This window comes from Octopus bimaculoides, chromosome 1 (assembly GCF_046866305.1).
Source record: "Octopus bimaculoides isolate indiv1 chromosome 1, ASM4686630v1, whole genome shotgun sequence".
In the NCBI taxonomy this organism is placed as follows: domain Eukaryota; kingdom Metazoa; phylum Mollusca; class Cephalopoda; order Octopoda; family Octopodidae; genus Octopus; species Octopus bimaculoides.
This window is the reverse complement of record NC_142928.1, coordinates 121,962,900-121,990,362: the sequence shown is the minus strand read 5'-3', so window position 1 is coordinate 121,990,362 and position 27,463 is coordinate 121,962,900. Positions and strand designations below refer to the sequence as shown.

At 35.3% G+C, this 27,463-nt stretch overlaps 1 protein-coding gene across 4 annotated transcripts in view; it reads left to right on the top strand.

Annotated features, from left to right (window-relative positions):
* The window catches only part of LOC106870854 (DNA mismatch repair protein Mlh1), a 183,456-nt gene that overhangs the window by 112,604 nt on the left and 43,389 nt on the right, over window positions 1–27,463 (top strand). For all 4 annotated transcript variants that reach the window (XM_089357300.1, XM_089357305.1, XM_089357314.1 and 1 more), the window contains exons 3-6: window positions 3,506–3,678; window positions 6,236–6,308; window positions 8,385–8,476; window positions 10,296–10,338. In XM_089357300.1, the coding sequence (XP_089213426.1) occupies window positions 3,515–3,678; window positions 6,236–6,308; window positions 8,385–8,476; window positions 10,296–10,338 (372 nt within the window). In that variant the 5' untranslated portion in view covers window positions 3,506–3,514. The remainder of the gene's footprint in view (window positions 1–3,505; window positions 3,679–6,235; window positions 6,309–8,384; window positions 8,477–10,295; window positions 10,339–27,463) is intronic.

The following is a 27,463-nucleotide window of genomic DNA, read 5'->3' as shown; positions in this document are numbered from 1 at the left end:
AATAAAAACACCCTCTGTGTGGTACCTTATGCAAGTATCTTTCCAATAACCCCAGGCTGACCAATGCTTTATGAGTAGATATGGTAGGCAAAATCTGAAAGAAGCTTGCTGTATTTGTGTGTGTGTATGCTTGTATCTCCTTGTCTTGTCATTGCATGATAGTTTTAAATGAGTGCCACTGTCATATACAAGCAGCAGCATTCATTTCCAATATTCTGCAAGAACATGTCTGGCCATGGGGGAAAATATTACCTTGTTTGGAAACAGGTATGGGTTGGTCACAGGAAGGTCATCTGGTTGTAAAAAACAGTCTCAAAGAAACTCCGTTTGATCCATGTAAGCATGGAAAAATGGACATTAAAACAACAAAAGCGGCAGTGAAGAAGAGAAAAATACTGCCTAATAAAGTCCCATTCAACCCATGCCAGCATGTACATAAAAGCAGTGACAATAATGTGTGCCATAGACACAGCTACAATCATAAACACTTGCAAAATGTATGTATTATTTACTGAGACTCAGTTGTAAGATTCCTCAATATTCCTCTATATGTGTGCTAACCATTGCAGATGTGGAAATCCACTGCAAGCACCAGCTGCTTTAGACATGAAATAAGTAATTATTTTCTAAAGCAAAGTCAATTAATCAAAATGAAATAGTTTAGTGGTTGTTACATTTATTGTTGCTTTTGTGTTTCTTCTGTCATTCGTTAAATGCCAAAATAAGAAATTATTAGATTTTGTAAATTGAAAGATTTTGTTGTATTTTCTCATAAATAAAAGGAAACAAATTTAGATTTTTCAAATTCCATTAATCCATTTCAAATGTAGAGATTAATTCATCATTGCAACAAATTTGTATTTCTTCTAAAACCTATGTTCATTTATTATTAACCATCTTCTTGATCAAATATATTCAGTATACAGCTGTTATTGTTGTTGTTAGTTTTAGGTCAGCCCTACATTCACAAGTGGCCACCTCATCTCTCCTTTTTTGTGGCCACCTCATCGCACTTTTTCTTTTTTTTTTTGTTTCAGAGATTATATTTTATTTAAGATGGTAATGTGTGATTTAACCCTTTAGCATTCAGATTACTCTGTCAAATGTAATGCTTATTTATTCACTTTGTTTTGAATTAATTATGCATTGTCACATAGGTGTAAAATTTTGATGAAGTGGTTGTTTATTTTTAGAATGAATTTGTAAGGTAGGTGTGAGAGGACAGATCATAAAATAGGTAGAATATTGAGCTTGGTATGCTCAGTTTAAATGTTAAAGGGTTAAGTGACCACAAAGAAGCTCTTTCAGTATACACTTTGTTTATGATTATGCAATTATGATATTTTTTTTATGCTCTTCACATATTTGTATGATTCAGTTTGTTTCTATGGTGATGCCCAACTCAAAGCTTCTTCAACCACCACCAGCTGTTTGACCATATTCCAAATACCTTTTATCTCTTTCTCACTTCCAAACTCCACCTTTACCAAACAACTGTTGTCTCTGCATTGATCACATTGTCCAACAACTACCTATACAAGGCTATCTATGATAGATCCACATACTCCACAACCCCCCCCCCTCCAGCTTACCCCTTAACCATATGGTACTTCATGTCAGGCCAGAACTCAGTCAGTCTTCACGTATAAGCTGGTGAATGAATCCATCCCCATAGACATGTCACTTCAAATCCCACACACAACTAGAACCCATAACTGCAAGTCCCCCAAGTGGTTAACACCACATTGTCATCATCATCATTATCATCATCGTCCTTCAAAATCTGTTCTCCATATTGTCATGGATTGGACAGTTTGATAAGAGTTGAAGAGCTGCGCCAGGCTCCAATTGTCTATTTTGACAGGGTTTTTACTGTGGATGCCTTTCCTAATGCCAACCACTTTACAGTGTGTGTGTGTTGGGTGCTTTTAATGTGGCACCAACATGAGCGCTTTTACATGGTACCAGCACAAATACTTTTTATGTAGTACCAATGCAGGGCTCTTGTAGGCCAATCCACTTCATCAGAGAAAGTGGCATCAACACTTCTGCTGTGGAGGATGGGTCTTCTTGAGTACAGCAAGCCACCAGGTATCTCCCTTCTTTGTCATTTCTTCTATAAGGTTCTGTATCCTGAGGTTATCCTTCAGTACTTCATCATTTTGCTTCCTGAGTTTCCCTCTTCCGGGAGTTTCATCCACTATAAGTCACCAGCAGTTTTTATGGTACTGTCAACAACCATCCACACCACATGACCAAACCAGCAGTCTTCTCTCTTGCACACTGCATCTGATTCCTTTTATGCCTAACTTTTCTCTCAACACACTAGCACTCTATTGCATATGTACACTTACGTTGCAGTGTTGTAGAAATACAAGTGAAGAATATGGCCTTCAGCACCTGGAAAAATTTATCTATCTCTTCCATTTGAATGGCTTTTACTCACTACTACCATTCCTACAAGATTACCATCCCCAAAACAATAGATGCCTTCATGCATCACAGCCAGCAAGTTCTTCCAACCACCAAAACTGTAATCAATCTTTCTGATTCCTTGCCTAGAGGTTCTCTACCAATTTTACAGCATTTGCTTACTTACCACTCCTCGACTAAGTTGGCTTTATAAGGAGTCATCGTACAGAGCAAACTTACATATTTGCTACTTTATTTAGCTTTCAAACTTCATAATATATCGACTTAAAATGATTAAAATTAGCCTCAAACAGTGTGCCTCGGAGCTAGCCCCTATCTTTGCCAAACTCTTCAAGCTTGGTCATTCTGCAGGGAGTTATGCCAATCTTTGAAAACATTCCAATGAAAGGCAATCTCTGTGAACATACCAACTATCAACTTACTGCTCTCTCTCTCTCTCTCGCTCTCTCTCTCTCTTCCACACAGGTGTTGCAGGCAATTGTTAACAGTCATCTTCTCCAACACTTCTAATTCCTCTCTCTTCTTAATGAAACCCCAGTATAGCTTTCATAGAGCCAGGGATTACTTTCTAATAACATTCCTCACTGGTCCTTTGCTGTTGAGCACTTTGACAAAAGCAATGGGGTTTGCGGTGACATTCAGTCAAGGCTTTGCCATGATAATCTTATAGCTAAGCTGCCTATTGCACAATTTCTTTCTTGTCTGCAAATCCTCTGCATTTTTTAGGGGATGTTTTATTGCCATGAAATATACACATGCATAATCATCATACAGTCTACATATACAGCCCTGCTATTTACTGCTTTGCTGCCATTAGAGGTAACAGTTCCTTGAATGTTTTTTTTTTTACCCTGTTTTTACTCTGGCTCCTATGCCTTCCAAATACCAATCTCCACCAGTACTTTCATCTATGCATATATATGCGTGCGTGTATGCATGCATATATATTTAAATGCTTGCATAATGAGAGAGAATGGAGAATCAAGATGTGTCCACAAATAACTTTGTAACATAACTTTCCTTTCAGCACTTTTTACTATAAGATCATTCTTTGTTTCTGGTTAATTTACAGAAAGACGACATGGAAATAGTATGTGAGAGGTTTACCACAAGTAAGCTCCAAAAATTCGAGGACTTGACTTCTATAGCAACATACGGATTTCGCGGAGAAGCTTTAGCCAGCATCAGTCATATTGCACATGTAACTATCATGACAAGAACTGCTGATTCAAAGTGTGCCTATAAGTAAGCTTCTAAATATCATCTTATTGTTTAACAATGATATATCACAGTCAATTTTCAATATTCTTAATCTGCTTTATTAGGTATTTAAGACAATGTTGTTGTTGTAGTTATTGTGGTTGTTACAGATTGCCCTATCTTTTTTTGTTTTAGGCATAGTGTATCTATGATTATATTATCTGATGTGCCCTTTCTTTTTTTAAGACTATAAGACAGTGAGATTTACTTGTTATTTCTAGCAGGTTAAATGACCTTATAGAGGCTCCCTGTTATGATACATGTCAGTTGTGGCAACTATTAGTGAATATTGCACTGTAACAATGAAGAAATACTGTGTAAAAGAGGAAAGATGATGGAGAGTATGCAAACTGTAGAGATAGCTATCCATGATACTAGGAAGGGGACTTGAGGTTAGTTAATTAAATGGGATCTTGAAAATTGTGCATTACCTTCAAGATAATACAAAACTTAAGGTCTGTTGTGTGTGGGAGAAGGCTTGTTTTATGTATATGAACATAATTTATTGTTACATTAATATAGAAAGTGTTCATGCAATACAAGAAAAGGAATATTCAGATCAAACAACACAAAGGACAAGTGCAGAATGTCTTTGTCAGAAATTCAAAATCCGTTTAATTTTTACACATCAGTACATATTCTTGTTGCTATGGTGTGTTTTCAACCATGCCAGGTTGAATGTGTAGCTGTGAAAACAGCTATGTGTCGAGAGTGAATACCACTCTGAAGTAGCCTACTCAAATGAGCTGTATTTGTAGGCTCTGTTCACAGAAGGTTCTAGTCATACTACCAGCCTATCACATGAATGACAGCCATTGATTGGACTGAAATTGGTTTTGTGCACATGATCACCTTGTGATTTCTATGTGGCAAAACATGGGGTCGAATCCAACTGTTACAGGTGTATAGAAAGATGCTGAATTGCAAACTTTTCAAGCCCATTCTAAAATCAAAGGAAAAATAAAATCATCCCCATCGTCATCATATCATGTTGCAGTTGCATCTTACTCAAATCTGTAAGTATAAAGAAGGGTGACATTAGTGATCTTTCTTTTCTTTAAGCCCTTCACTCCATTCACTCAAGCATAAGGCATTGATGACTTTTCTCCACTGTTCTTGATCCTGGACTCTGTTTTCTGATTCTTTCCTTTTGGATTTTGACTTTCAGATTTTGTTGCACCATGTCATATGTTTCTCTGAAGAAAGACCATCATTTCCCAGGTCTTGTTATGTTTTAAATTGCCATCGATGCTTCTGTAACTTTGCCTTTTTTAAATTTTGGTGGACATGTGTATGTGTGTGTTTATGTATATACATGCATGTAATAGTGTGAGGTTAATGTACTGAATAACTAAACACTAGTCAGGAGTTCAAACTTCACAGTTACCATTGTGTTATACATACCCTAAGCCAGTGTTTCTCAACTATTTTTTGTCTATGGACCTCTTTGATTCCTGTTTTACTCAACTGGACCTTCATACCGATTCAATGTTTTTAAAAAATCTTATTTTTATAATTATGCTTTTGGCACTCAGATTATTTAGTCAAATGTAATGTTTTTTCATTCATATTGTTTTCAATTAAACATGCATTATTTTGCAACTTCGAAATTGTGATGATGTGATAGTATATTTTATAATGGCATTGAAGAGTAAGTGTGATAGGCTGGATCTGGCTTGTTAGAGCATAATGCAGGTAGCATATTTGGGCTGGATATGGCCAATTTAGATATGGCCGGGTTAAATATTATTAGGAATTGTATTAAAAAATTGTTAAAATATTTTAAGTATTGTAGAAATACAACCAAGTTTATTGTACATAAACAATAAAATCTTATATGAACCCCCAAGGGCCATGTGGACCCTGCTTAAGAACCATTGTTTTAAGCTAACCCATTATTTTGATTGACTCAGTTTTCTTAGTCAGAGATTGAATAGCATCCCATTTTACAGTAGTGTTGTTAGAAGTATGACTTTTCAAATTTTCATGTTTGAAATTTCAAAGTGATAAAACTAATGTTTTCATGAATTTCTTATCAGATGCCAAAAACATATGATGAAAAGAAAAAAAAATGAAAAATATAAAATAAAAAAAAATTGAATTAGAATATTATGAAAATAACTGAACTGTTTTATCAATTCAAATTTTCTTTTTATTGTGTTCTTTTTGTAATTGAATTTAAGTTTTTTTCTCATTATTTTTTATTTCATTTATGTTTTTGTTTTTTATTTTGGGTTTGGGTTTTTTTTTTTACTTCCCCCATCTTTGTATTTGTTTATGAAAGCTGATACTTCTATCCTGTGTTCTTTTATAAGTCTCTGATGGAATTTTTGTTCAGTGGTTTAGTAAAGTAAACCATCAGCAATATCTGACAAGTTAGTCTGTTAGCAGTCAAAATTACGGTTTGCACAAATTCTTCACACAAGGTTGAGCAAAGACTTGAAACTCAAGATTTTATTAATTATTTTCCTAAAAAAAAAAATTATGCTTGCTTCATTTTTCTCTCATATTATTCTTTTTATTATTTTTCATTTTATTCCAGAGGATCATATCAAGATGGGAAGCTGAAGGCACCTATTAAACCATGTGCTGGGAATGTTGGCACTCAAATTACGGTAAGCTTATTATGGCTAGTACTCACAATATAAAATATTTTGTTCAGTTTCATTCAAACCTTCTGAGACTTGAAAGAAAAGAAAAGAACCAAGATGTCATTTGTTTCTGTTACTAAATTTGATTGATGTGTTATTCTACCAAAAGTGGCCAATAACTTTCATAACTTCCATTCAATATTTTTTTGTTATTGATTAATATATTGATTAATACACATTTTTATTTTCTTATTTTTTGTAATGGAAAACCTTAATACATGGATATCATAACTGACACAAAAAGTAATTATATCGACTCAGGCCATCTAGCTGCAAATAGACTGACTGCTGTTAAAGAGTGAGAGTAATTTAACTAAGATAAGTGTCCTGTTAAGCTTCCTGTGATGGCATACAACTCAAAGTTGTCTGTGACTTCAAATAAGAAAGACTTTCTGATACACATAGGTTCAAGCCTGGAGTACACCAAAACTTCCTGGCAATCATATATTTCAAATTCAGCAAGAATGGTCTCCTTCTGGGTGTGTGTAGAGAGTATTCTTTTTTTGTGGAGTTGAAACCTCATCTATGAATAAGGAGCTTCAAAATTGCCTTGATGGCATGTACACCAGGCTTCTCATGAAGGCTAAAGACATCTCATGGTATGAGTACAAGACCAAAGAGAGATTTATGTACACATTCTACCCCTTGTTATTCAATGCTGGGTGGCCTTTGCTGGCCACTGCTATCATGCTGACTAACAAGCCCTATCAGACATTATTTTTTGGAGACTTCTTCACCCTAACAGAGAACAAAGACAGCTCAGCTACAGACCATACAACCTGAAACTGAGTATCTACCAAAGCTAATGAAGGACAGAAATTCCTGGCACACCATTGAGAGACACATCTCAGTTACAGACAGTTGAAGAAAACATTAACTGTCAGTTCAAATCTTCCCCCATCTCCAGCTTTACATGAGTAAATGTTGAGCTCAGCCAGTTTAACTTGCCCTGGGTATGCTATATATACTAAGGCATTCTGCAGTGATTCCCCTAATGTGTCCTTAAATTGTTACAGAGGCATTAGGTTGTAATCATTGTTCAGTCTTAAACTAATCCTGACCTAAAGAGCCTTCGTCCAAAGACATTCAAGTCATGACCATTTGGCTTTTTACAGAGTGGGTTAATGTACTTTAGATCACATTCTATGATATGTCCATTTTTAACCCTTTAGCATTCAAATCAGCCAGACGTAGTCTCTCACACCTACCCTACAATGTCATTCTAAAAATAAACAATCACATCATTGAGATCTCAAAGCTACAAGATAATACATGATTAATTCAAAACAATATGAATAAATAAGTATTACATTTGATCGAGTAATATTAATGCTAAAGGGTTAAAAACAGTAGGTTATGGTTTAATGGAGACTTGGCAGCTATTTCTAGCAAGGCAGAGGATTAGAACACACTCCCTCTCATTGATTCATTTCTGCATATGTTTGAATGGATATTACATTGGACTGCCTGCTCAAAGGTTTTAAGTTCAACTCCACTTCTCTGCAGATGTGTCAGTATATTTGGGTCAGTACATTTGATTCTATATTGCTTCAGTTCACTTTGCTGTCAGAGAAATAGATACCAAATCCTCTAGGAGTGTTACCGGAGATAGACTGATGGGCTGGCATCCTGTCAAACAAAAGATTTATTTCTCATCCACTTTACACCAAAAAAACTAGGGCTAAGTGCCAATCCTTAAAAGTCCTTCCCCAAGGTATAGGAAACATCTACATACATTTTAACGGTACTGTAAATAACAACACATCTAACTCTTCCTCATCTCCTCATTTCTATGTGTTCCTAGCACTTTGTTAAATATCACTCTTACAGATGAACAATCAATCCATTTTTTTAATTCTTTTTTAATGTGTATTATATGAACTTGTTTGTTGTTCCTTCTTTCTGCAGTATTTCCTAGAATATATATATATATCTTTAACAATATGCATTATCTTTTATTGATTCTCTGTCGTTTGATGGAAAATGTTCATTCGGTTAACATTTTATGAGAATCTTAAATGTGTTTGTTGATGTTTGCAGGTGGAAGATTTGTTTTATAATGTAGCAACACGAAGGAAAGCTTTGCGAAGCCCAGCAGAAGAACATTCAAAAATAGCTGAAGTTGTTAGCAGGTAAGCATCATTGAGTTTATGAGTGTATTTGCAAGTGCATATACATATGTACATGTGATTTTGAAAGAAAGAGGGGGTTAAGTTTGTATGCAATGCATATAAAATATTAATTTCTAGTATTGGCACTAGTCCACAGAATGTAGTGGGAGAACAGGTATAAGGATTAAAGTATGTATATGATTACAGGTATATATGTTTACAGTAAAGAACATATTACTTGACTGCTTTGTAAAGTATTATAGATGTTGATTACATGTGACCACAAGGAGTCTTGTACAGACTGGTTCATGATTACTCCTTAAGGGAATTGATATGTGAATGCAATATCAGCCTGTATCTGTTTGTGTGTAGTGTTACATAACTTGCGTAAATGGTGAAAAGCAAGTGACTTGAAAGAGTGATAAGTGATAGGATAATAGTGTCATCAGCCACTGGTCTTGTCATGTGATGTCAAGTTGATCAGCCAGTAAGAGAGCCTGTTATGTGGTCATTCAATCTGCTAGAAATATCAGTCAAATTGCCTTTAAATTTCATCATCATCATCATTACCATTTAATGTCCATTTTTATGCTGGCATGGGTTTGGACATGGTGTAATGTCGAAGAAAAAGACAGAATGGTCATAACTGGAAAGCCTTTGAAAAAAAGTCTACTCATTCAAAGGCTGATCTTAGATAAATATAACATGATGTGAATGGCTGATACTTTGTCAGTGAGAAAGTAGTTTGTGATGGTTGTGGAAAGTAGCTATGGTGGAAGAAGACAAAAGATAAGGGGAATTGATCATGCTCATTCTGAGAACATTGTGACTCACAAGAATTGATGCAGGACCAAGATAAACAGCTATTACATGTAATACTGTAAACCCATTTAAAAAAAAACATGCCAACATAATAAAATAGGCATTACAATAAAAGTGTTGCTGGTGGTGCTGGTGCTCATGGTAGCAGCAGTGGTGCTGGTGTGTTTGTGTGTGGATATGTATGCAGGCACACATATGCACTTGGTGAAAATGTTCTGTTCTTTAGCCCCAGGTCAACCCTCATTAAGCAGACCTATGATCAAAATCATTCTAGTCTAGATGATCTAGTCCCTTCTGGCAATTTGTAACAACTATAATGACCTTATTGTGTACAGTGCTCAGGTGCACTACAACTGCTCAGTCTGTGGATTTTAAAGAAAGTTCAATGATTTGAGGACAATTTAGCTGCTATTTCTAACAGCTAGATGGACCATGTAGAGGCTCTCTCATTGACTTGGGTTAGAAATATACTTGCTGTTGGTGTTTGTTGATGTCTCAATTTTCATGTGTATGTGGAGGATAGGTCTAGTTCTCAGTATAGCAAACCCTTTATCTATCACCCATCATTAGGTGTAAACTGCATAGAAGAAACTATCAGTTCTTTGAGGGCCACAGAGTGTTGAACTTTTTTGGTGGAGTGATACATTTTTTTCAACAAAATCATTAACAATATTATGAAAATATCCACATATCATCTAGCAAACAAGGGGCTTACTGAGTTAATGCAAGGACTTTTATGATTAGTCAATCTTTTGCAAATAGTTTTTTAATATCCCTCAAATCCCATCTCACCAACTTAAAATGGAAGGACATATTGGCTCATGCGGTTCTAGTAGCAAATGATAATGCAGTCCTTAAAAATATAAATCAGGTAGTCATGGCTAGAATGTCTTCAGTCATAGGCCTGCTCAATCAAGGCTGACTTGGAACTAATCTACTACTATGAATCATTGTCATCATCGTTGTTGTCATCATGATGTTTATAACAAGCCCACCTTTTCTTCTTGTTCTATTGTAGGTATGCTGTTCACAATGTTGGAGTTGGATTTATTTTGAAAAAGGTAACAGTCTCAATAAATAATTTCTTGTTATCATCTATATATTAATACATTAAAGCCAAGTATGTGATGCTATCATGTGGTTAGTTAAAGGGAGAGGTGAAAAGAGAGAGAAAAGAGTGTTAGTGGTGAGAGCCAGGAGAAAAGGATTGCTATTATGTTATATGCTTGTGTTTTTAGTTGGTGGCACCTTAAAATACTGCTAGAAGTGCTTGCTTTACTTTTCTCATTCTTGTTTTGCATATGTATGTCTTTTACCTGCTTTCAATACTAAAACATTATCTAGAGCACTGCTTTGTTGACAATATGCTCTATTCCATTACATACATTAGTATTTATTTTGAGATATTTGGGGTTGTGTTTTGTAAGATATTTTTAACAAGTACTGATCTGTGTGTTTATGCATTTGTGGTTTGTGTTTATGTGTATGTTTGTGTGTGTGTGTGTGTGTGTGTGTGTGTATATATATAATGAAGTGGCAGTGCTATGTAAAAAGCTCCCAGTACACTTTGTAAAGTAATTGTTGTTAGGAAGAGCATCTAGCCATTTAAACCAAAGCAGACATTGAAACTTGGCAAAGCCCTCTGGCTTACTGGCTTCAGTCAAACCACCTAACCCATGCCAGCATGGAAAACAGATATTAAATGGTGATGATAATGAATATACATATATATATATATTTGCCATGTTGAGCCACTGAACTCATTTTTTTTTTCATTCCCCCTCCATTTATTTCTTCTTATTCATTTCTATGGAACAGCATAGGCTTGAAACATAAAAGACTTCCATTTTTCCTGAGCATCAAACTAATTCACTTGCTTGTTGTTCCTACATCTGTCTTTGTCTTTGTTTTTCTATAAATTTGAACTATATATATATATATATATATATATATGTCAGTAAATGGTGGGGTTGTGTTAACTGCACATGGAGAAATAATACGAAAATAAAAAATAATAATAATAAGGCAGAATGCTAAACTGAAAGCATATCTTAATATAGATGTGTATAAGGAGGATTAAAAAGGATTTCTAACCGGCTTTCATTGCATCGCAAATTTTCAAGAAGGGGGGTAAATGAAAATAATGTTTTTTACAAAAAAATAAAAAATATATAAAAAAATAAATATACCAATACATTATATTGTCTTTGAGCTTTTAAAGTTCAATGGTAATCCATGTAGATAATTGTTAGGAAGATTAGGATGCATGGAATTAAGAATCGTGTTGTGTTTAAAAAAGGCTGAAAGTTTGTGTTAAACAGGAAGTGTAGTGTCAAAACAGGAAGTGTGGGTAAGGGAAGACAATTCTGTGGGTTTTATACTCTTTAGTTGACACCACACTTCCTGTTTAACACAAACTTTCAGCTTTTTTTAAACACAACACTAATCTTAATTACATGCATCCTAATCTTCCTAACAATTATCTACATGGATTACCATTGAACTTTAAAAGCTCAAAGACAATATAATGTATTGGTATATTTATTTTTTTATATATTTTAAAATTTTTTGGTAAAAAACATTATTTTCATTTTCTCTCTTCTTGAAAATTTGCCATGCAATGAAAGCAGGTTAGAAATCCTTTTTAATCCTCCTAATACACATCTATATTAAAATATGCTTTCAGTTTAGCATTCTACCTTATTATTATTTTTTTTCTTATATATATATATATATATATATATATATATATACACACACATGTGTATATATATAAACAAACTTACATTTCTGTTATTCTAACAGAATGTTACATTCGAAAAAATATCACCTTGTTTGTATCATATATATATACATATATATATATTGCTATATAGTAAGAAGTTTGTTTCCCAACTACATGGTTCCAGGTTCAGTCCCACTGTGTATTACTTCCAGCAAGTGTTTTCTACTATAGCTTCAGGCCAACCAAAGCATTGTGAGTGGATTTGGTAGATGGAAACTGAAAGAAGCCCATAGTATGTGTACGTGTGTGTCTTTCTATCTGTGTTTGTTCCCTACCACTGCTTGACAACTGGTGTTGGTGTGATTATGTCCCTGTAACATAATAGTTTGGCAAAAGAGATTGACAGAGAAAGCTTTAAAAAAAAAGAAGTACTGGAATCAATTCATCTATAATTCTTCAAGGCACTGCTCCAGCATGGCCTCAGTCTGATGACTGAAAGAAGAATGAGAATAAAACTAGAACGTGCATGCTTACATACATACATAAATACACACATACATAAATACACACATACATACACATGTGACTATATATATATATATATATATATATATATAGACACACATACATACAGAGAGAGAAACAGGTTTAGCTCTCTCTGTTCCTCTATCTGTCAGTTCTATATCCAACTTAGAAAAAGGTCTTGTCTTGCAAGTACTTGGGGACCTCACTAGTGTTGGTGCCATGAAAGAAAGCATCAAGTATACTCTGTAGAAGGGATATCAAGCTGTAGAAGCCATGTCAAAGCAGTCATTGGGATTCGACACACTCCTCTGGTTCATCAGTTCTTTACAAACCATCCAACCCATGTCAGCATGGAAAAAAGGATCTTAAACAATTGGTGATGATGATGACAGTGACATTGATGATGATTTACTTATGTATAATGGGAAAAACTTAATATAAAACTTTGGACCAAAATTGGTAGGATTTAGCATTATATGCAAGTGTGAAAAAAAGGATAAAACATATCAGCTATATTGTTGTTTATGTTGATGTTAGTGAGTGTTGCTTCACATTCTAGTTTCTTTTTTAAATTCTTCTTTTATTCAATTTTTTTTCCATTTAATTCTTTTTTCAAATTTTATTTTCCAAATATATTTTGTCTCCTTTATTTTTATTTACTAATTATCTTTCTAATTTTCTTATTATTCTTTTATTATAGCCTCAAATGTTTTTATTTCTATTTTTCTCTATATTTTTTAAACTATTTTAAGCTACATTTACTGTATTCAGTATTATTTGTTTTGTTTTTAACTTATAAAAAGGAAGGTTCTGACAGATAGCTAATTCTCTTATAGCTTCTATTTATAATTTTGTACCACATTATTGTATAAATCACATAAAATATCTCTTTCTTTTTCTGTCCATATACTGTTTGCCTGTCTGTCTGTCCATCTATCTAAAGATCTATCTATATATATAGCTGCATATATACCAGTCTTAGAAAATTTTAGCCTTATGCTTAGTCATCATTGTTATTTTTATTATCATCATCTATTTTCAATGGTTCTATATTCCACCATATCCATCTCTGTCTTCCTAAGGCGTGTGCGACATTGTCTTTTTTGGTAAAGCAGGGGCTGTTTGTATGTTACATCTACTTTACTATACTGTACAGATTGTGTTATTCTATCAGATGTAATGTTGTCACATGTATTGTATGTGTTTAAGTACCAGAGTGGTAATTGTTATATGAATGTATGTGTTGTGTGAGTTATGTTATAGTGTTGAGTTGAGATTTTGTATCTGTACATTGTGTGAGCTTCACAGAAAGTCGACTGTAAGAATTCTGTTATTGTACTTACATCTTGCATAAGATGGTAGCTATGTATAGCAGTTTTTTTTAAAATTTTTATTGTATGTGGTTGTAGTGTAGTTGCTCTAGTGTGGTTTTTATGACTTTTGGTTAAATTCTTCATTACCATACCTATTATTAGTAGTTTTTACTTTCATATCCTACGTCTTACTTATTTTCATTTCAGGATCTTTTAGACATTGATACATTTATATATATTTCTTATTCTGTGTAATATTTTGGTTAAAAGTAATCAAGTTGTCTATCTTAATATTGATTTCAAATTTTGGCACAAGGCCAGCAAGGAAATGGGGGAAGTCGATTACATCAACCCTAGTGCTAAATTGGTACTTATTTTATCAACCCCCCCCCCCCCCCCAATAGGATGAATGGCAAAATCACCCTTGGCTGAATTTGAACTCAGAACATAGAGTTGTATGAAATGCTGCTAAGCATTTTGCTTGGCATGCTAACAATTCTGCCAGTTCACAACTTTAATTTCTATTATAATATTATCAATAATATCAGTTTCACATCCATTCTCCATTGTTAACATGGTTGGACATGTCTATCATCTCTCTCTCTCTCTCTCTCTCTCTCTCTCTCTCTCTCACACACACACACACACAATAAAAACAACAACAACAGAGAAAAACCCACCAACTTTGGTAGTGTATATCTTAAATTGTGAACCAGGTGCATTTTATAATGCCAGTAGATTCTAATTTTGCTTTCATTTCTTTTTCAGTCTAAAATGGGATACCTTTGCCAAGTCATTAGAATATACCAAGTTTGGTACATGCTTATTCACTTCTAGCTGTTATATCAAGGTGTTAGCATAAATTCTAATGGACATAGTTGTTTACCTGGTCATGTATATAGATATGTTGTCTTTACAAGGACTGAGCAGCTACAAAAGCTCTGTTCAGTTATTTCTTGATGCTGATTGCATAGTCTGCACTCAGTGTCAGCCTCTTGTCAGGATTTTGCCTTGTGTGTGTGCATGCATGTGTGACTGTGACTGACTTGTTGGCTGGCTAGGCATTTATCCTCTGTAATTGATCAGGCATTCCACTTTCACTTTCAGCCCAGAGATTTTGAGGTATTATTAGCTTTTCAGTCTAAGTCTTGTTGGATACTGGTCATGGAGTGTTTTTTCTCTCCATTTTTATTTTTATTTATTCTATTTTGGTGTTCCATATTTATTTAGCCTTTTGAAAGTGAGTTTACCATTCTTTTTTCTTCATTCTTTTTCATAATTCTGTATCATTTCTTAACCACACATAAATATCAAAAGTTCTTTAACAGGAACAACATTATGATGAGCTATACTTGCCTGAATAGCATCACTTCACAGATCCCACATCACTAGCTAAGATGCACAACCAGCTACCCAACTCATAAAAAAAACATCCAGCCTGCTCTATAAAACTACCTACTGAAAGCATCCTGCTCCTCTTAAGCTTTGGTATGTAGAGCAAATATAACACTTGACAGTGGTATTATACTGTACTTTTGGAAAATACTTTTTAAATTAGATACTTCCAGCATGTGTGTTCATTTAGATTCAACAATAAAATTAATTCCAGCTTTCTATCTCAATATGTCTGGAAAATAAAGGACAGTAGAATTAAAAACACTCCCATAACCTGGAGTATTGTAAAACAGCACCCACTCCACTACATTAACATAGCAAGAAAAATCATTTTGTGTTTATTCAATAAATTTCATATTCTAATATAACTGCCAACATTGTTAAATAGGTAAGCTGAAATGTTATTCAACAGCTCTACATTTTGTGTTTAAATAATCAAATACTGTTGAGATCAGTTTTGTTTATTATTAAGGCAACGAGCTGGCAGAAATCATAAGCATGCTGGGAAAAACGCTTAGTGGCATTTTGTCCGTCTTTGCATTCTGAGTTCAAATTCCACCAATGTTGACTTTGCCTTTCATCATCAAGGTCAATAAAATAAGTACCAGTTGAGTACTGAGGTCAATGTAATCAACTTATCCCCTTCCTTGAAATTGCTGTGCCAAAATTTGAAGCCATTATCATTATTATTATTATTATCATTATTATTATTATTATTATTAATGTGGTGAGCTGGCAGAATTTTTAACACATCAGACTAAATGCGTAGCAGTATTTGTTCCAGTTCTTTACATTCTGAGTTCAAATTCTGCCAAAATTACATTTGCTTTTCATCCTTTCACTATATAAGTACTAGTTGAGCACTGGCGTTTATATAATTGAGTAACCTCCTCCAAAAAATTTCATGCCTTGTGCATAGTGTAGAAAGAATTATTATTAATATCATTATTATTTAGGTGGTGAGCTGACAGACTTGTTAGCATGCCAAGCAAACGCTTAGCAGTATTTCATCCATCTTCATGTTATGAGTTCAAACTTCGCCATGGTCGACTTCGCCTTCCATCCTTTTGGGATCGATAAAATAGTACCGGTCAGGTACTGGGGTCGATGTAATTGACTAACCCCTCCCCTGAAATTGCCGGCCTTGCACCAAAATTTGAAATCAATATTGGTTATTGTTGTTATTGTTATTATTATTATCAGTAGAAGTAGTAGTCTAATTATTATAACTGTTGTTATGGTGGCCGTGGTGAAAAGCAAGTAATAAGAATATATATTCTGAAACATCAAAAATATAGTAAAAACAAATCAATACAAGAGACTATTGGATGAGGTGGATGTTTGCAAGTGGGTGGAAAAGCCATGGTTGGTTGTCAGTGTTTTGTTGGCATTCTTCCAGCATGCTAATTTTGGTAAGTGATAGAATTTCAATTGAAAAACAATGATATGTAGTAGTGTAATTGTGAGTATATGTATACAGACATATACATATATATATATTTATATATCTTTATGTATGTGTGTGTATACACATACATATCTATCTATCTATCTGTCTGTCTGTTTCTCTTCCTCAATCTGTATGTCTGTCTATCTATCTATCTATCTTCTATGCGCATGTGTGTATATATATATATATATATATATATATATATATATATATCACTCTCCATATATACACGCACACACACACACACACACACATATATATATACATATATATAAATAAATAAATAATATATATGCATATATACGCACATACATGTACATGCCTACATATATATGTATATATACATGCATAAATGGGTACAGGACATCAAAAAAACATGAACAAAATGAGAAACAAGAACAAAAAAAACAAAAACATGGAAGACGAACTTTTTTCGAACAACGAAAGAAACAAATAGAGAAACAGGACAGACAACATAAAGAACATTCCCTTCATCAGTTGTCCCCCATTTTATCTATTCTGCATTTCAAAGGTAGGGACAAGCCACAACTTCATTAAAACAGTCCTTCCCACAAAGCAAATTAAATAAAATTTGGGATTTTTTGCAGAGGGTAAAGTGGTAACAAAAACAGGACAGTAAGAACAAAACAGTAAAAACAAACGGTGAGGACTGTTAAGCCATAACGAGGTGAAGTGGTGAACGCTGGAAAAATGATCTTTGAGAAGAGACAGGCAAAAGCATATCTTGTCTTTAGGAAGGAAGTGGAAGAAAGAAAGATAGATAGCCGTTGGTCACCAAACATGTGTGTATGTGTGTGTGTTGGCACAGAAGCTCACCAATCTCTTTCAGACTGTTGTTCCTTGGGGTCTTGAGGATGCTTCTATTGTCCATCCCTACAAGAGAAAGGGTAATAGGCAGTCCTTCTTAATTACCTCACTCAGCACACGAAAGAGTGTGGCTTCAGAGAGGGCCATGGGAGAGTCAACTTGATCATTGCCGCATGCCAACTTCAGGAGAAGTGTCAGAAGCAGAACAGATCTGTACATGATGTTTATAATTTTCATCCAAGGTCTTTAACACCCTCAGTCATGAGGTGTTTGGGAAGATCTTGAGAAAGTTTGACTATCCAAACAAATTTGTCAGCATAGTGCAACAGTTTCACGGTGGCATGTCTGTTGAGGACTGGATAGCGGATATTCTTCTGGCACATTCGCAGTCACACCTACACTGTTCAGCATAATGTTCTCACCATACTATCAAATGCCTTCTGCAACGACAATAAAATCAGCATCAAAATCAGATTCAGGACTGATGGCAGACTCTTCAACCTGCAGAGGCTACAGGCCAAGACTGAGGGAAGAGGTGACTCAATGCACAACTTGCATTACATAGATGACTGCACACACAGAGGCCTTGAAGCTGTAGAGCATGAACTACTTTTCTATTACCTGCAACAAGTTTGGCCTGACAATCAGCATTCAGAAGACAGAGGTCATGCACTAATTTGCCCCATGAAGCCATGTATGGAACCAATTATCACTGTCAAAGAGGAGTCCCTGCAGATTGTTAATAAGTTCTTGTACCACAGCAGCACATTCTCCAGATCTGTAAACATTGATGAGTAAGTTGACACTTGCATTGCCAAAAGAAGCCCAGCATTTGGGCAGCTACATGAATCCATGTGGGAGAGGAGAAACATTAGGCTGGAACCAAGCTGAGGGTTTAGCAAGAAGTTATACTTCCTACACTACTGTACACCTACAAGAGTTGGACAGTTTTTGTACACCACACCAAAAAGCTAAACCACTTCCACATGAACTGCCTGAAAAAGCTGTTGAAAATCACCTGGCAAGACAGAGAGCAAGGGAGATGTATGTATACACACACATACATATACACTGGAAACTATCAGTTTGCATCAATGAAAATATATTATAATATTATGAATTCATTTATATTCATATTAATATTCATTAAAAGTATTTCCTCTGCTGTATTGAAACATCCATAATTAAAAGATTAGATATAATACCATAAATTCTAGTTTTTTTTTTTTTTTTTTTTTTTTTTTTTTTACTTAATGTATTCATACTCCGCAGCCATTCTATTTTACCTGGAATTCCAGTTGATATGGGTAGTTTTCTTCTTTACAGTAAACCATCTACTGATATACACTTACACAGATGTACCTGTTGAGGATCCTGTAGTGATATTTTAAATCAGTTAATATGTACATTACTCTTTTACTCTTTTACTTGTTTCAGTCATTTGACTGTGGCCACGCTGGACCACCGCCTTTTTAGTCAAGCTAATCGACCCCAGGACTTATTCTTTGTAAGCCTAGTACTTATTCTATTGGTCTCTTTAGCCGAACCGCTAAGTTACGGGGACGTAAACACACCAGCATCAGTTGTCAAGCGATGTGGGGGGAGGGGGACGAACAAAGAACACACAAACATACACACACACACATATATATATATATATATACATATATACGACAGGCTTCTTTCAGTTTCCGTCTACCAAATCCACTCACAAGGCTTTGGTCAGCCCGAGGCTATAGTAGAAAACACTTGCCCAAGGTGCCACGCAGTGGGACTGAACCCGGAACTATGTGGTTGGTAAGCAAGCTACTTACCACACAGCCACTCCTACGCCTATGGTTTGTGTAATATATAATAGGAAATGCATCCATTATGCAAGACCATTCTCAGTTAAAACATTTCAAAATACAAAGCAGTTAATGGAGATATTTCAATATCTTGCCAGTGGCACGTAAAAAGCACCTTTTGAGCATTGGGTCTCACAGAGGCAATGACAAATGACCAAGACCTTTGGCAATGTGCCATGCTTGAGTAGAAGACCCTTCAAGCCAAGTGAAACTGTAGTTGTGGCAGATCCTGGTGTCATGCAATTGGCACGTAAAAGCACCCATTACACTCTCGGTGTGGTTGGCATTTGGAAGGGCATCCAGCTGTAGAAACTATGCCAAATTAGACTAGAGTCTGGTGCAGCCCCTCAGCTTACCAGCTCTGGTCAAACTTTCCAGCCCGTGACAGCATGGACAACAGACTTTAAATGATGATGATGATAGCAGTAAGCCAACTACTAAGAAGAATGAATGGTTTGACTTCGTTAATACAGCTTCTACAACTCAATGCTAGTCCAGACTCCACTTATGCAGATGCTCTAACAACAATTTGGAGTAGTTTATTATATTTGACTCTAGTTGAGAATTCTATTACCATGCACCACTTCTTAGTATAACACAAAAATATATACATGTATATTTAGTATAATTCAAGTAAAAACCCTGTAACATATATTCAAGAGCTCTTATGTCATTATTTGGCTACAGCTTTTACCCTTGCACCTCTGAACTTTGGAATTCCCTTCCACATTTCTTCTTCAATATGACCCTCAGTCTTTAAAGTCTAATGTACATCATCACCTATTGACTTCTGTCTAGCATCCATTTTATTCTAGTAGCTCTTACGTTTTCAGTGGTCTAAGGATTTTGTAACAAACGAATGCTTTCAAAAACAAAAACAAAACAAAAAAAAAGAAAGAAGAAAAACTACATATACTACAGTAGGGTATACTCCAGTGCTGGATACATATGTGGAACTCCTTTTTGCATAAGATTAATACAAGAATTATATAACATAAGGATGGAGGATATATCAGGTTTTAATAGAACCTGATATCCTCCAAGCTCCTGATATATTATTCTTTTATATATTTAGCTGGAAAACTTGGAGAGTGGTTATATGACTTTCTGAAAGATAGAAGTCGGGCAGTGGTGGCCAATGGATCCACCTCAAGGAAAACACAAATAGTGAGTGGTGTTCTCCAGGGCACTATCTTGGGACCACTGCTTTTCATAGTGGCCCTCTCAGATACACCCTCAGCTACCCGGATAGCCACCCTTGCTAGCTACACAGATGATATGAATGTCTTGCAGAAAATACAAAACCCTAGTGATGTTGCATGCCTGCAGCAGGAGTTGGACTCAATTTACAGATGGACTGAGGACCATGATATGCAGTTTAATGCTGAAAAATTCCAAGCCTTGTGCTACTAGTGCTCAAAACTGAACGTAAAACTTACAGGGTACACTGGTCTACAGGGCTTTACAATCCCAGAACCTAAATCAGTGCAGGACTTGGGTATCGACATGAGTGATGATACCTCTCTCCAAGTGCACATTACTAAAATGGTAATAAAGTACAGACGGATAGCTGGCTGGATCCTGGGAACCTTCAGAACCAAAGAGAAGGACACCATAATGGTACTCTGGAGGACATTCGTCCTCAACCACCTGGATTATTGCTCCCAACTATGGTTACCCCACAGTGTAAAATTAACAGCAGACCTTGAAGCAATCTAGCAAAGCTTCACAAAGATCATCTCATTGCAACAGCTCAGCTACTAGGAAAGGCTGAAACAGCTAAGACTCTACTCCCTGGAGCGAAGGCAGGAGAGATATGCAGTAATATACATCTAGAAGATCCTGGAAGGGATTGTGCCAAATTTTAGCATTGAAAGCTACACAAATGCCAGAACAGGTCGCCACTACACAGTGTGAAAGATCCCAACAATGTCTTTGTGCTTCAGGACCAGTTACTGCAACAGCTTTGGTTTCAAGGGGCCCTCAGCTTTTTAATATTCTCCCAAAGAGCCTGAGGGACCTACACAAAGTGGATGTAGGTATTTTCAAATCAAAACTGGATCTCTTCCTGTCAAGAGTCCCAGATGAACCTACCTCGTGGCAGGAGGCACAAATGAAGGCAGCGACATCAAACTCCCTTATTCACTAAATGTCACATATCAGAGGAGGCTCTCAATAATAACAGTGTAGCAAAACACTGGTGCCCCAGCATGGCCACAGCTTTGAGCTGAATCTGATAAAAAAAAATTATCTGTATATATGGTTATGTTTAAAATTAAAGTTTAAATAGGAGACTTTAAGGTGTCATATCCAAACCTTGTTTTGGGTATGCCTCTAGTAGTGTGCCTGATGAGGTTTCTTCTACACTGTGGGGTGCATTCAATTCCATTATATTGTTCCCCAACCTATGTGTAAGCCAAAACAATCATTGTGCTAAATAAAGTGTACAGTACACTCTGACTTCCCTATCAATCATTTAAAATATATATATATGAACATGTGTGTGTTTGCACTTCCTCATCTTGGTATCATGTGATAGTTGTAAACAAGTTTCACCACCATATATGTAATGCCATTAATTTCCCACCTTCTATGGAAACCTGTCAAGTTGGTAACAAGGAATGCATCCACCCATAGAAAATCTATCTCAACAAATTTCAAATGACCAATGCAAGTATTGATAAGTGGCCATTAAAACAATATTATTATTATTATTATTATTATTATTATTATTATTATTATTATCATTATTATTGTTGTAAAGAATAAAATGTTTTGAATGGTACAACAATGCACTATAATACAAAAAAATGGACTATATACTTGTTGTAATTTAGTTATCTATAACCCGATTATTATTATTATTATTATTATTATTATTATTATTATTATTCTGCAAGTTGGAGGGTCGTTACCACACTGGAGAAAATGCTTAGTGGCATTCCTTCCAGCTTTACACTCTGAGTTCAAATATTGTCATGGTCAGCTTTGCCTTTCGTCCTTTTGGAGTCAATAAAATAAGTACCAGTTGAGCACTGAGGTTGAGGTAAATGATTAGCCCCCACCTTTCTATATATATATATATATATGTGTGTGTGTGCATCGGGGGATGATTATGTTGTTAAATAGTAGTAGTTGTAGTAGCCAAAGCAACCACTTTATGTTACTACATCAGACAGGAAAGACACACAGAGACGGACAGGCAGAGAGAGAGAGATTATAATTCTTCAGATTATTAACCTCATCTTTACAGGTGAATCTTTTATGTTTTTTACAATATTTATGACTATACTAGATTTCTGATAAGTTAATTTATTGGTAAACCAATAAATCAGCCTATATTGAAGAAATGAGTCACCTGAATAATATATATCCAGCCCATTAAATAAGACCTGTAGTCACTGTGATACACAAATATGAGGTTTAACTAAACTTCTCTCACTGTGTGTGTGTGTGTATTATTTTGCTTAGGCATTGTGAAACTAATAACCTGGTGTAGAACTCAATATATGTATGTTCCAGAACGAAGTGTTAGCTGAGTATAGAGCAGTATAAGAGAGATGACACAGGAATAAATGATTATCATATGAACTTCATTAGCTTACAGCTGTTTCACTGCATCTGAGTCCACTGCATCTTATAGTAGAAACAGCTGTAAGCTAATGAAGTTTATAAGATAATCATTTTTTCCTGTCATCTCTTTAATGTGTAGTGTGTATGTGTGTGTGTGTGTGTGTGTGTGTGTAGTTATAACAATAATAATCCTTGGATGGAATTTATATTAAAAAATTCTGTTTAGTCTATTCTTTCTTTCTGTCAAGACAGGAGGAGGCATGTAGGATGGAGAATCGCTAAAGAGGTCACAGGATGTATGATGAAAGATTTCAGACAAAGGACACTAAAATAAGAATAATAATAAGAAAGCTGAAGTGAACAAGTATAAAGTGCATGTTGCTAATTGGCAAACAATATGACCAGCCCCAAATATAACAATTTCTGTTTCAACACACAATTTCACATCAGCAATATTACAAAACAAATGCATGTGTATGTCTGTATGTATGTATATATGTATGTATGTACAAGGTAAATTGTTGCCATTTTATATTTTTAATTTCATGTATGTGCATTGTTTTGGATTTTGTCAACTACACAGTATAGTGGGGTCAGTTGGGAAAAACAGTACTATGACACAATTCACTCCACCAAAAATTTGGAAACAACATACTGTACTGCTTGGCACTCATGCCAGAAGCTCCAATACGAACATTTCAGAGTGTTTGGGTGTCAATCTGAGGACATGTACCGAGAGTGATAAAAATCAAACATCCAGTCAACATCATGGTGTGTGGAATGATCACTAGTGATGGAGATATTATGCCTTCATTCATCTTCTCACACGGCCTCACATTCAACATGGAGGCCTACATCAAGTGCCTACGGGAGGTAGTGCTGCCCTGCGTCAAGAGGGTGGCTGCTGGAAGATCCTATGTCAGGCAACTGGACTCTGCATCATGTCACACAAGTAGGAGAATCCAGTCATAGCTGTCAGACAATTTCTGCAACCACATCACCCCTAACATCAAGCCACCTAACTCCCCAGACTTCGACCTCCTTGATTATTATGTGTGGGGCGCAGTTGATCGAGAGACCAGCAAAACTCCTTGTAACACCAAAGATGAACTGAAGGGAAGGATTATGGCAGCATTCACCAACTTAAACAAGGAGACCATCCAGAAAAGTTGTCTGGAGGCCGTGGTTGAAGCCAATGGCGATTTTATTGAATAAATTTACTCTTTACTATTTGAAGATATTTTTATGTAATTTTGGTAAATATATCTGTTAAGATGAGGTGTGTCAGTATTATTATCATTTTTGTGTAATTTAGACGACAGTTTATTCACCACACCCTGTATGTGTGTGTGTGTGTATGTGTGTGTGTGGTTAAGAATAGAAAATATATACTGCACTGGAATGAAATTCTCAAAATTACTTGATAAATACACCAGAAACTGAGGACAATCAAAGATGTAAATAATCTTTGATGATAATCCTGCTCTTACTTATTTTAATGTATGATAATTTATTTTATTGATCTGAGAAAATTGAAAGGTAACAATGGACCTGGAAACATTTGTATTTGGGAAACCAAATACAACAAGGTATTCTATCCCATAATCTACCAAGCTCGCTTTTTCAATTTGAAAATTTCAATATAACTTACCACACATTAAGTAATTTACATATTTTATTTACATTAAAATTGAATTTCAGTTTAATTACTATGAAGAACATTATCACACATCTTGGTCTTTCATCATTGTCAGTCTCCCTTTTCCTATAGTTACCGTCATACTGATTGCATATGACATTTTTTTCTGCACGTCTCCGTTACCCAATAACATATCAAGTCCATAGCAGCATGATTGTCTCTCTTGCACACTTACGCTAATGCCTTGAATTCAAAATGTCATTCACTCAGGCTATTACTGCTCTGCTTTATATACAGAAGTCACTTTATACACCCAATAGATATACATTTCATACCATTTCTCTCCAATCTTCTATGTTCAGTACCCATGTCTTACTAACAAGCAACATCACACTCTACCTTTCACCCATCTACCACTCCTTCTTCACACAACCTACTGTTGTTTCACTACACTCAACTTCAAAACTAATTAGACATAACTAATTAGCTTCTTCCTTGCCAATAAAGGACCTTTTAAGTAGTTTCTCAAACTTATAGAAATAGCAAAAAACAAAGCAAAAGATAAAAAGTGGGGATTAAGCAGCAGAAGATGGGAAAAGGGAGTTTGTCCTTGAAAAAAATGGTATGTTTAACCGTGCCTTGCAGACATGACTGCAAAAGCATTTGCCATGGAGAATGCCCAGTGACACTTGCTACAACAATCACCCCACATCACGGGGCTCATTTCTCAGACAGGCTAGTTATCCTGATTTTGTGGAGGAAACTAGCAGTGCAGGCTCTGAGAACATCTGAGGTCTTGGCAGTAATCATCATAAACTGACGGCAGCCGGACAGGATCCTATATTTATTTATCTATTTTTCTCTCCTGTGTTTCATGTGACTGATGCAACAAGGTTGGAGCCAGAGAACATGTCACTGCCCCCCTTGTTATTTTGTCAGAGAGCTCACCATCTCTATGGTCGAGATGTACTGGCTCCAGTTGAGACAGGAAGCCAGCTGCATCGAGACCTCTTCTAATTATATCATTCAGAGTAGCATGTTGGAGGAGCTGGCCCACACTATGGCTGCAGGATAATAGATGCAGGCTGAATTCATCAACTTATCACATGAATTTTGTTTTTGTTGTGAGAGTGAGACAGAAGAGATTAATTACATATTCACACCCACGCACATTCATTTGCAAACTCTTAAATACACAATCCCTTCTGATTCGAATAATGATTGCTAAGAAGTTAAAAAGCTAACTTAGAAATGATTGTTGCCTGAGACTGACTGTACTTGAGTTTTTGTTGGTAATTTTTATTTTGTCTGTTTTTAATTATTTTCATAGCCTTGACACAAAATCAAAATCTAGTTTGACATATCATGTGGTTGTAAATTGAAACTTTATTGATTCGATTAAGGTCTCTAATTTCAGTTCCTTCTAAATAATTCTTTGACACATTCCTTGACATTGATTGAGTTTGTTAAGGTTCAGTTTTGTTATAAATAATCTTTGTTGTAACATACACCCATACACACAGACATGTAAACATTGTGTGTGTGTGTGTATATATATATATATATATATATATATATATGTATTTGTGTGTGTATATATATATGTATGTATGTACATGTGTTCATATATGTATGTATATGTGTGTGTGTGTACATACATACATACATACATAAGAGCAAAGGAATCTGATGCGCATCCTCCAAATTCAATCTATTAATGGCATATTGAAAATTTCTAACTCATTCCAAAGATTCTCCATCTGAGATTCTTTAAATGAATATATGCACAAATCAACTCAACCACATTTTTTATAAACCCTGGGAACTAAAAAAGTTATACAATTTTCTTAGCAACCAGGTTGAACTTCATTAAGAACTTAAATCTCAAGAAAAACATACATACATACATACATATACACATACATACATGCATGCATGTATTATTTTCTTGAGATTTAAGTTCTTAATGAAATTCAAACTGGTTGCTAACAAAACAGTATGACTTTTTGAGTTCCCAAGGTTTGTAAATATGTGGTTGAGCTGTTGTGTACATATTTTCATTTAAAGAATGCATGCATGCATTTTATAAATGTTCAGTGTCACATTCATTAAAGTCCCCTTACATAGTTTGTAAGTGAAAATTGCTCCCCAGATTAATAGTCTTTTTCTATTTTTGATTATTTTGCGTTGTTACTGAGACATGAAATTAATGAATGTAGAATACAATTACATATATTACAATGAATTGTTTTATGTAATATGAGAGAAATGAGTTAAAAATCGTTTGGTATATGTCACAGCACTTTTTTTTTTACGTCCTCACACCCACTAACTTTAGCACCTGGCTACACCTCTGTATGTGTATGTGTAAATATGTTCAGTATATAATATTTTTGAATAATTAAAGGAAATCAGATATACTGTTCATCATCATTTAATGTCCATTTTCCATGCTGGCATGGGTTGGACAGTTTAATAGGAGCTGGCCAGCTGAAGGGCTGTTCAGACTCCATATCTGTTTTGGAATGGTTTCTACAGCTGGATGCCCTTCTTAATGCCAACCACTTTACAGAATGTACTGGGTGCTTTTACACAGTACTAATATGGGTGCTTTTTACATGGCACCAGGCACTTACAAGCCCACAAAATTAGGGGTGCTTAGCTGCAGAGGTTTGCAAGGGCAACCACGCTTTTACTTAGCTTGATATGTCTTTTCCAACACAGCATCCCCTCTGTGAGTCCCAATGTTTGTAGATCCTTTCTCACCATTTTGTCCCATATCTTTGTGGGTCTACTCCTTCCACATATTTCCTCTACAATTAGAGATCAGCACCTCTTGATGCCACTGTCTTCATTCATATACATATGTACAAATAGATAGGCAGGCAGGC